Raw genomic sequence first — 12,278 nt, 5'->3', positions numbered from 1 at the left:
AGGTCAGTGTTTCATGTCATCATTGATACTCACACTGTGCATTCTGTGACACAATGATGCAGGTCAGTGTTTCATGTCATCATTGATACTCACACTGTGCATTCTGTGACACAATGATGCAGGTCAGTGTTTCATCATTGATACTCACACTGTGCATTCTGTGACACAATGATGTAGGTCAGTGTTTCATGTCATCATTGATACTCACACTGTGCATTCTGTGACACAATGATGTAGGTCAGTGTTTCATGTCATCATTGATACTCACACTGTGCATTCTGTGACACAATGATGCAGGTCAGTGTTTCATGTCATCATTGATACTCACACTGTGCATTCTGTGACACAATGATGCAGGTCAGTGTTTCATGTCATCATTGATACTCACACTGTGCATTCTGTGACACAATGGTGCAGGTCAGTGTGTCATCATTGATACTCACACTGTGCATTCTGTGACACAATGCTGCAGGTCAGTGTGTCATCATTGATACTCACACTGTGCATTCTGTGACACAATGCTGCAGGTCAGTGTGTCATCATTGATACTCACACTGTGCATTCTGTGACACAATGATGCAGGTCAGTGTTTCATGTCATCATTGATACTCACACTGTGCATTCTGTGACACAATGATGTAGGTCAGTGTTTCATCATTGATACTCACACTGTGCATTCTGTGACACAATGTTGCAGGTCAGTGTTTCATGTCATCATTGATACTCACACTGTGCATTCTGTGACACAATGGTGCAGGTCAGTGTTTCATGTCATCATTGATACTCACACTGTGCATTCTGTGACACAATGATGCAGGTCAGTGTGTCATCATTGATACTCACACTGTCCATTCTGTGACACAATGCTGCAGGTCAGTGTTTCATGTCACCACTGATACTCACACCACCCCTATCTCAGGTCAGAAACCCAGCTCTAAGCAGCTCTCAAACCCAGAGTGGTTTGCTCAGAGGACTGCCTTCCCGGGTAGACCCACTGACAGCTGCCTTTTGGCGCTCATCGTTGGTTTCCTGAGTCATTGAATCAGGCTTCAAATGATTCAAGGAGTTACTGGCTGCATGCTGTGTTACTGTGGTGGATGATGGTGTGTCTGGCTAATCCCTGTTTGGCCATGATGATCATGTCTGTATGCTGTGTTACTGTGGTGGATGATGGTGTGTCTGGCTAATCCCTGTTTGGCCATGATGATCATGTCTGTGTGCTGTGTTACTGTGGTGGATGATGGTGTGTGGCTAATCCCTGATTGGCCATGATGATCATGTCTGCATGCTGTGTTACTGTGGTGGATGATGGTGTGTCTGGCTGATCCCTGTTTGGCCATGATGATCATGTCTGTATGCTGTGTTACTGTGGTGGATGATGGTGTGTCTGGCTAATCCCTGATTGGCCATGATGATCATGTCTGTATGCTGTGTTACTGTGGTGGATGATGGTGTGTCTGGCTAATCCCTGTTTGGCCATGATGATCATGTCTGTGTGCTGTGTTACTGTGGTGGATGATGGTGTGTCTGGCTAATCCCTGTTTGGCCATGATGATCATGTCTGTATGCTGTGTTACTGTGGTGGATGATGGTGTGTCTGGCTAATCCCTGATTGGCCATGATGATCATGTCTGCATGCTGTGTTACTGTGGTGGATGATGGTGTGTCTGGCTAATCCCTGTTTGGCCATGATGATCATGTCTGTGTGCTGTGTTACTGTGGTGGATGATGGTGTGTCTGGCTAATCCCTGTTTGGCCATGATGATCATGTCTGTGTGCTGTGTTACTGTGGTGGATGATGGTGTGTCTGGCTAATCCCTGTTTGGCCATGATGATCATGTCTGCATGCTGTGTTACTGTGGTGGATGATGGTGTGTCTGGCTAATCCCTGTTTGGCCATGATGATCATGTCTGTGTGCTGTGTTACTGTGGTGGATGATGGTGTGTCTGGCTAATCCCTGTTTGGCCATGATGATCATGTCTGCATGCTGTGTTACTGTGGTGGATGATGGTGTGTCTGGCTAATCCCTGTTTGGCCATGATGATCATGTCTGCATGCTGTGTTACTGTGGTGGATGATGGTGTGTGGCTAATCCCTGTTTGGCCATGATGATCATGTCTGTGTGCTGTGTTACTGTGGTGGATGATGGTGTGTCTGGCTAATCCCTGTTTGGCCATGATGATCATGTCTGTATGCTGTGTTACTGTGGTGGATGATGGTGTGTCTGGCTAATCCCTGATTGGCCATGATGATCATGTCTGCATGCTGTGTTACTGTGGTGGATGATGGTGTGTGGCTAATCCCTGTTTGGCCATGATGATCATGTCTGTGTGCTGTGTTACTGTGGTGGATGATGGTGTGTCTGGCTAATCCCTGTTTGGCCATGATGATCATGTCTGTATGCTGTGTTACTGTGGTGGATGATGGTGTGTCTGGCTAATCCCTGTTTGGCCATGATGATCATGTCTGTGTGCTGTGTTACTGTGGTGGATGATGGTGTGTCTGGCTAATCCCTGTTTGGCCATGATGATCATGTCTGTATGCTGTGTTACTGTGGTGGATGATGGTGTGTGGCTAATCCCTGTTTGGCCATGATGATCATGTCTGTGTGCTGTGTTACTGTGGTGGATGATGGTGTGTCTGGCTAATCCCTGTTTGGCCATGATGATCATGTCTGTATGCTGTGTTACTGTGGTGGATGATGGTGTGTCTGGCTAATCCCTGTTTGGCCATGATGATCATGTCTGTGTGCTGTGTTACTGTGGTGGATGATGGTGTGTCTGGCTAATCCCTGATTGGCCATGATGATCATGTCTGTATGCTGTGTTACTGTGGTGGATGATGGTGTGTCTGGCTAATCCCTGATTGGCCATGATGACACTGGTCCATAGTCTCCTTGCTGTAACTTCTTTTCTTTTTCCTTCATAAGTTGATGGTGCTGCTCATTCTGTTGATATCTCAGTCTCTCATTGTCCTGAGTCCTGAGCAGGTATTCACTGGTGTGCTGGTCACACACACACACACACACACACTCTCTCTCTCTCTCTCTCTCTCTCTCTCTCTCTCTCTCTCACACACACACACACACACACACACACACACACACACACACACAGAAATAACTGACTTGTCCAGAGTGCGGTGCAGGTATTTACTGGCGTGCTGGTCACACACACACACACATATATACACACACACACATACACACACACACACACACACACACACACACACACACAGATAACTGACTTGTCCAGTGTGCGGTGCAGGTATTTACTGGCACGCTGGTCACACACACACACACATATACACACACACACGCATACACAGAGAGTTTCAGTTTCAGTACACAGAGAGAGAGAGAGAGAGAGAGAACTGACTTGTCCAGAGTGCGGTGCAGGTATTTACTGGCACGCTGGTCACACACATACACACACAGACACTCTCTCTCTCTCTCTCTCTCACACACACACACACACACACACACACACACACACACACACACAGATAACTGACTTGTCCAGAGTGCGGTGCAGGTATTTACTGGCACACTGGTCACACACACACACACATATACACACACACACACACACACACACACACACACAGAGAAATAACTGACTTGTCCAGAGTGCGGTGCAGGTATTTACTGGCACGCTGGTGACTGCGGTCAGCCTCCTCCAGGGCGTGTCGGTGCCTCTGTTCCTGCTCCTTCATGGTCTCCCTGATCCGTCTGCACGGCAACCCCACACCCACACAGTGACACACTTCTTTCCTGCCTTTCATCCGTCTGCATGTCAACCCCACACCCACACAGTGACACACTTCTTTCCTGCCTTTAAAGTGTACATCTGTCTGCATGTCAACCCCACACCCACACAGTGACACACTTCTTTAAAGTGTACATCTGTCTGCATGTCAACCCCACACCCACACATGACACACTTCTTTCCTGCCTTTAAAGTGTACATCTGTCTGCATGTCAACCCCACACCAACACAGTGACACACTTCTTTAAAGTGTACATCTGTCTGCATGTCAACCCCACAACAACACAATGACACACTTCTTTCCTGCCTTTAAAGTGTACATCTGTCTACATGTCAACCCCACACCCACACATGAAACACTTCTTTCCTTCCTTTAAAGTGTACATCTGTCTGCATGTCAACCCCACACCCACACAGTGACACACTTCTTTCCTTCCTTTAAAGTGTACATCTGTCTACATGTCAACCCCACACCCACACACTGAAACACTTCTTTCCTTCCTTTAAAGTGTACATCTGTCTGCATGTCAACCCCACACCCACACAGTGACACACTTCTTTCCTGCCTTTAAAGTGTACATCTGTCTGCATGTCAACCCCACACCCACACAGTGACACACTTCTTTCCTGCCTTTAAAGTGTACATCTGTCTGCATGTCAACCCCACACCCACACAATGACACACTTCTTTCCTTCCTTTAAAGTGTACATCTGTCTACATGTCAACCCCACACCACACAGTGACACACTTCTTTCCTTCCTTTAAAGTGTACATCTGTCTACATGTCAACCCCACACCCACACAATGACACACTTCTTTCCTGCCTTTAAAGTGTACATCTGTCTGCATGTCAACCCCACACCCACACAATGACACACTTCTTTCCTTCCTTTAAAGTGTACATCTGTCTACATGTCAACCCCACACCACACAGTGACACACTTCTTTCCTTCCTTTAAAGTGTACATCTGTCTGCATGTCAACCCCACACCCACACAGTGACACACTTCTTTCCTGCCTTTAAAGTGTACATCTGTCTGCATGTCAACCCCACACCCACACAATGACACACTTCTTTCCTTCCTTTAAAGTGTACATCTGTCTACATGTCAACCCCACACCACACAGTGACACACTTCTTTCCTTCCTTTAAAGTGTACATCTGTCTGCATGTCAACCCCACACCCACACAGTGACACACTTCTTTCCTGCCTTTAAAGTGTACATCTGTCTACATGTCAACCCCACACCCACACAATGACACACTTCTTTCCTTCCTTTAAAGTGTACATCTGTCTGCATGTCAACCCCACACCCACACAATGACACACTTCTTTCCTGCCTTTAAAGTGTACATCTGTCTACATGTCAACCCAACACCCACACAATGACACACTTCTTTCCTTCCTTTAAAGTGTACATCTGTCTACATGTCAACCCCACACCCACACAGTGACCCACTTCTTTCCTTCCTTTAAAGTGTACATCTGTCTGCATGTCAACCCCACACCAACACAGTGACCCACTTCTTTCCTGCCTTTAAAGTGTACATCTGTCTGCATGTCAACCCCACACCAACACAGTGACCCACTTCTTTCCTGCCTTTAAAGTGTACATCTGTCTACATGTCAACCCCACACCCACACAGTGACCCACTTCTTTCCTGCCTTTAAAGTGTACATCTGTCTGCATGTCAACCCCACAACAACACAATGACACACTTCTTTCCTGCCTTTCATCTGTCTGCATGTCAACCTCACACCCACACAGTGACCCACATCTTTAAAGTGTACATCTGTCTACATGTCAACCCCACACCCACACAGTGACACACTTCTTTAAAGTGTACATCTGTCTGCATGTCAACCCCACACCCACACAGTGACACACTTCTTTAAAGTGTACATCTGTCTGCATGTCAACCCCACACCCACACAGTGACACACTTCTTTAAAGTGTACATCTGTCTACATGTCAACCCCACACCCACACAGTGACACACTTCTTTAAAGTGTACATCTGTCTACATGTCAACCCCACACCCACACAGTGACCCACTTCTTTCCTTCCTTTAAAGTGTACATCTGTCTGCATGTCAACCCCACACCCACACAATGACACACTTCTTTCCTTCCTTTAAAGTGTACATCTGTCTACATGTCAACCCCACACCCACACAATGACCCCTTCGTTCCTGCCTTTAAAGTGTACATCTGTCTACATGTCAACCCCACACCCACACAATGACACACTTCTTTCCTTCCTTTAAAGTGTACATCTGTCTGCATGTCAACCCCACACCAACACATGACACACTTCTTTCCTGCCTTTAAAGTGTACATCTGTCTACATGTCAACCCCACACCAACACATGACACACTTCTTTAAAGTGTACATCTGTCTGCATGTCAATCCCACACCAACACATGACACACTTCTTTAAAGTGTACATCTGTCTACATGTCAACCCCACACCCACACAGTGACACACTTCTTTCCTTCCTTTAAAGTGTACATCTGTCTGCATGTCAACCCCACGCCCACACAGTGACACACTTCTTTAAAGTGTACATCTGTCTGCATGTCAACCCCACACCCACACAGTGACACACTTCTTTCCTGCCTTTAAAGTGTACATCTGTCTGCATGTCAACCCCACACCCACACAATGACACACTTCTTTCCTGCCTTTAAAGTGTACATCTGTCTGCATGTCAACCCCACACCCACACAGTGACACACTTCTTTCCTGCCTTTAAAGTGTACATCTGTCTGCATGTCAACCCCACACCCACACAGTGACCCACTTCTTTCCTTCCTTTAAAGTGTACATCTGTCTGCATGTCAACCCCACACCCACACAGTGATACACTTCTTTAAAGTGTACATCTGTCTGCATGTCAACCCCACACCCACACAATGACACACTTCTTTCCTTCCTTTAAAGTGTACATCTGTCTGCATGTCAACCCCACACCCACACAGTGACACACTTCTTTCCTTCCTTTAAAGTGTACATCTGTCTGCATGTCAACCCCACACCCACACAGTGACACACTTCTTTAAAGTTTACATCTGTCTGCATGTCAACCCCACACCCACACAGTGACACACTTCTTTCCTTCCTTTAAAGTGTACATCTGTCTGCATGTCAACCCCACACCCACACAGTGACACACTTCTTTCCTGCCTTTAAAGTGTACATCTGTCTGCATGTCAACCCCACACCCACACAGTGACACACTTCTTTAAAGTGTACATCTGTCTGCATGTCAACCCCACACCCACACAGTGACACACTTCTTTAAAGTGTACATCTGTCTGCATGTCAACCCCACACCCACACAGTGACACACTTCTTTCCTTCCTTTAAAGTGTACATCTGTCTGCATGTCAACCCCACACCCACACAGTGACACACTTCTTTAAAGTGTACATCTGTCTGCATGTCAACCCCACACCCACACAGTGACACACTTCTTTAAAGTGTACATCTGTCTGCATGTCAACCCCACACCCACACAGTGACACACTTCTTTCCTGCCTTTAAAGTGTACATCTGTCTGCATGTCAACCCCACACCCACACAGTGACACACTTCTTTCCTGCCTTTAAAGTGTACATCTGTCTACATGTCAACCCCACACCCACACAGTGACCCACTTCTTTCCTTCCTTTAAAGTGTACATCTGTCTGCATGTCAACCCCACACCCACACAATGACACACTTCTTTCCTTCCTTTAAAGTGTACATCTGTCTACATGTCAACCCCACACCCACACAATGACCCCTTCGTTCCTGCCTTTAAAGTGTACATCTGTCTACATGTCAACCCCACACCCACACAATGACACACTTCTTTCCTTCCTTTAAAGTGTACATCTGTCTACATGTCAACCCCACACCCACACAGTGACCCACTTCTTTCCTTCCTTTAAAGTGTACATCTGTCTGCATGTCAACCCCACACCAACACATGACACACTTCTTTCCTGCCTTTAAAGTGTACATCTGTCTACATGTCAACCCCACACCAACACATGACACACTTCTTTCCTTCCTTTAAAGTGTACATCTGTCTGCATGTCAACCCCACACCCACACAGTGATACACTTCTTTAAAGTGTACATCTGTCTACATGTCAACCCCACACCCACACAATGACACACTTCTTTCCTTCCTTTAAAGTGTACATCTGTCTGCATGTCAACCCCACACCAACACAGTGACCCACTCCTTTAAAGTGTACATCTGTCTACATGTCAACCCCACACCCACACAATGACACACTTCTTTCCTGCCTTTAAAGTGTACATCTGTCTGCATGTCAACCCCACACCACACAGTGACACACTTCTTTCCTGCCTTTAAAGTGTACATCTGTCTACATGTCAACCCCACACCCACACAGTGACACACTTCTTTCCTTCCTTTAAAGTGTACATCTGTCTGCATGTCAACCCCACACCCACACAATGACACACTTCTTTCCTTCCTTTAAAGTGTACATCTGTCTACATGTCAACCCCACACCCACACAGTGACCCACTTCTTTCCTTCCTTTAAAGTGTACATCTGTCTGCATGTCAATCCCACACCAACACATGACACAATTCTTTAAAGTGTACATCTGTCTGCATGTCAACCCCACACCAACACAGTGACACACTTCTTTCCTGCCTTTAAAGTGTACATCTGTCTACATGTCAACCCCACACCCACACACTGAAACACTTCTTTCCTGCCTTTAAAGTGTACATCTGTCTACATGTCAACCCCACACCCACACAATGACACACTTCTTTCCTTCCTTTAAAGTGTACATCTGTCTACATGTCAACCCCACACCAACACAATGACCCCTTCTTTCCTGCCTTTAAAGTGTACATCTGTCTGCATGTCAACCCCACACCAACACAGTGACACACTTCTTTCCTGCCTTTAACTCACTCAGTATGGCCAGTCCTCTCTTCTCCTCTGCACAGACCCCTCGGATGTCCAGTGGGTGTCTGAATGACCCAACCTTTAGCTTCCGTCGTCAGAATTGTGGTATTCTTTGTCAACATTCACCTCTTCAGTATAAGAGCCTTCCGCTTGATTTTATTTTGATGATGGTAACTGGGGTGAAACGCTGTTATTGTCGTCTCTTTCGCCGTTCGCATGGAGAGAGTTAAAGTGTACATCTGTCTGCATGTCAACCCACACCGAATATAACCCAAAAGGCCTTGACCATCAGTAGTCTACAGAAAGGTGCACCCATGTAAAACAAAAGGCCTTGCCCAGTCAGTAAAAACAAAAAACACAGGGCAGGTCTGTGGCCCCACCTTCCAGCATCACACCTGTCCTCACCTGGAGTCCTTGATCTTGTTGCGGCGTGCCTCCCCGGCCAGACTCTTCTCCTTCTGCAGGCGGTGCAGGGCGGCGTGCGTCTTGTCCTTGGCCAGCTGCTGCTCCTGCTGCAGGAGGTCGTCCTCCGCCAACAGGAACTTGCCCCGCTCCACCTCCACCAGGGCCAGGTCGTACCTGGTGGGACACCGTACAGTGCAGCACAGGACAGGACAGGACAGCACAATGCAGTACGATACACTGCAGTACAGTACAGTACAGTACAGTACAGTACAGTGCAATGCAGTATGATACATTGCAGTACAGTACAGTACATTACAATGCAGTATGATACATTGCAGTACAGTACAGTACAATGCAGTACGATACATTGCAGTACAGTACAGTACAATGCAGTATGATACATTGCAGTACAGTACAGTACAGTACAGTGCAATGCAGTATGATACATTGCAGTACAGTACAGTACAATGCAGTATGATACATTGCAGTACAGTACAGTACAGTACAGTACAGTACAATGCAGTACGATACATTGCAGTACAGTACAGTACAGTACAGTACAGTACAATGCAGTACGATACATTGCAGTACAGTACAGTACAGTACAGTACAGTGCAGTACAATGCAGTATGATACATTGCAGTACAGTACAGTACAGTACAGTACAGTACAGTACAATGCAGTATGATACATTGCAGTACAGTACAGTGCAATGCAGTACGATACATTGCAGTACAGTACAGTACAATGCAGTATGATACATTGCAGTACAGGACAGCACAATGCAGTACGATACATTGCAGTACAGTACAGTACAGTGCAATGCAGTATGATACATTGCAGTACAGTACAGTACAGTACAATGCAGTATGATACATTGCAGTACAGTACAGTACAGTACAATGCAGTATGATACATTGCAGTACAGTACAGTACAATGCAGTATGATACATTGCAGTACAGTACAGTACAGTACAGTACAGTGCAGTATGATACATTGCAGTACAGTACAGTGCAATGCAGTACGATACATTGCAGTACAGTACAGTACAGTACAGTACAATGCAGTACGATACATTGCAGTACAGTACAGGACAGCACAATGCAGTACGATACATTGCAGTACAGTACAGTACAATGCAGTACGATACATTGCAGTACAGTACAGTACAATGCAGTATGATACATTGCAGTACAGGACAGCACAATGCAGTACGATACATTGCAGTACAGTACAGTACAGCACAATGCAGTACGATACATTGCAGTACAGTACAGTACAGTACAATGCAGTATGATACATTGCAGTACAGTACAGTACAGTACAATGCAGTATGATACATTGCAGTACAGTACAGTACAATGCAGTATGATACATTGCAGTACAGTACAGTACAATGCAGTATGATACATTGCAGTACAGTACAGTACAGTGCAATGCAGTATGATACATTGCAGTACAGTACAGTACAATGCAGTATGATACATTGCAGTACAGTGCAGTACAGTGCAATGCAGTATGATACATTGCAGTACAGTACAGAACAATGCAGTATGATACACTGCAGTACAGTACAGTACAGTACAGTACAATGCAGTATGATACATTGCAGTACAGTACAGTACAATGCAGTATGATACATTGCAGTACAGTACAGTACAGTACAATGCAGTATGATACATTGCAGTACAGTACATTACAATGCAGTATGATACATTACATTACAGTACATTACAATGCAGTATGATACATTACATTACAGTACATTACAATGCAGTATGATACATTGCAGTATAGTACAGTGCAGTACAGGACAGTACACTACAGTACGATACATTGCAGTATAGTACAGTGCAGTACAATACATTGCAGTACAGTACAGTGCAGTACGATACATTGCAGTATAGTACAGTGCAGTACGACACATTACAGTACAGTACAGTATGACACATTACAGTACAGTGCAGTATGACACATTACAGTACAGTGCAGTATGACACATTACAGTACAGTACAGTATGACACATTACAGTACAGTGCAGTATGACTCATTACAGTACAGTACAGTATGACACATTACAGTACAGTGCAGTATGACACATTACAGTACAGTACAGTATGACACATTACAGTACAGTACAGTATGACACAGTACAGTACAGTGCTGTATGACACATTACAGTACAGTACAGTGCAGTACGATACATTGCAGTACAGTACAGTGCAGTACGATACATTGCAGTATAGTACAGTGCAGTACGATACATTGCAGTACAGTACAGTGCAGTACGATACATTGCAGTACAGTGCAGTACGATACATTGCAGTACAGTGCAGTATGACACATTACAGTACAGTACAGTGCAGTATGACACATTACAGTACAGTGCAGTGCAGTATGACACATTACAGTACAGTACAGTGCAGTATGACACATTACAGTACAGTACAGTGCAGTATGACACATTACAGTACAGTGCAGTACGATACATTGCAGTACAGTGCAGTATGACACATTACAGTACAGTACAGTATGACACATTGCAGTACAGTGCAGTATGACACATTACAGTACAGTGCAGTACAGTATGACACATTACAGTACAGTGCAGTACGATACATTGCAGTACAGTACAGTATGACACATTACAGTACAGTGCAGTACAGTATGACACATTACAGTACAGTGCAGTATGACACATTACAGTACAGTGCAGTATGACACATTACAGTACAGTGCAGTATGACACATTACAGTACAGTGCAGTGCAGTATGACACATTACAGTACAGTACAGTGCAGTATGACACAATGCAGTACAGTACAGTACAGTATGACACATTACAGTACAGTGCAGTACGATACATTGCAGTACAGTACAGTATGACACATTACAGTACAGTGCAGTACAGTATGACACATTACAGTACAGTGCAGTACGACACATTGCAGTACAGTGCAGTACGACACATTGCAGTACAGTGCAGTACAGTATGACACATTACAGTACAGTGCAGTACGATACATTGCAGTACAGTGCAGTACAGTATGACACATTACAGTACAGTGCAGTACAGTATGACACATTACAGTACAGTGCAGTACAGTATGACACATTACAGTACAGTGCAGTACTATACATTGCAGTACAGTA

At 45.1% G+C, this 12,278-nt stretch overlaps 1 protein-coding gene across 4 annotated transcripts in view; it reads right to left on the bottom strand.

Moving 5' to 3' along the window:
- The window catches only part of LOC143301852 (cilia- and flagella-associated protein 74-like), a 106,621-nt gene that overhangs the window by 82,778 nt on the left and 11,565 nt on the right, over window positions 1-12,278 (bottom strand). For all 4 annotated transcript variants that reach the window (XM_076616265.1, XM_076616268.1, XM_076616266.1 and 1 more), the window contains 2 exons: window positions 9,124-9,297; window positions 3,624-3,734 (listed from right to left, as the gene is read on the bottom strand). In XM_076616265.1, coding sequence (XP_076472380.1) covers window positions 3,624-3,734; window positions 9,124-9,297 — 285 coding nt within the window. The remainder of the gene's footprint in view (window positions 1-3,623; window positions 3,735-9,123; window positions 9,298-12,278) is intronic.

This window comes from Babylonia areolata, chromosome 28, assembly GCF_041734735.1.
Source record: "Babylonia areolata isolate BAREFJ2019XMU chromosome 28, ASM4173473v1, whole genome shotgun sequence".
Lineage (NCBI taxonomy): Eukaryota > Metazoa > Mollusca > Gastropoda > Neogastropoda > Buccinidae > Babylonia > Babylonia areolata.
The sequence above is the reverse complement of the archived record's forward strand: the minus strand, read 5'-3'. Positions and strand labels throughout refer to the sequence as shown.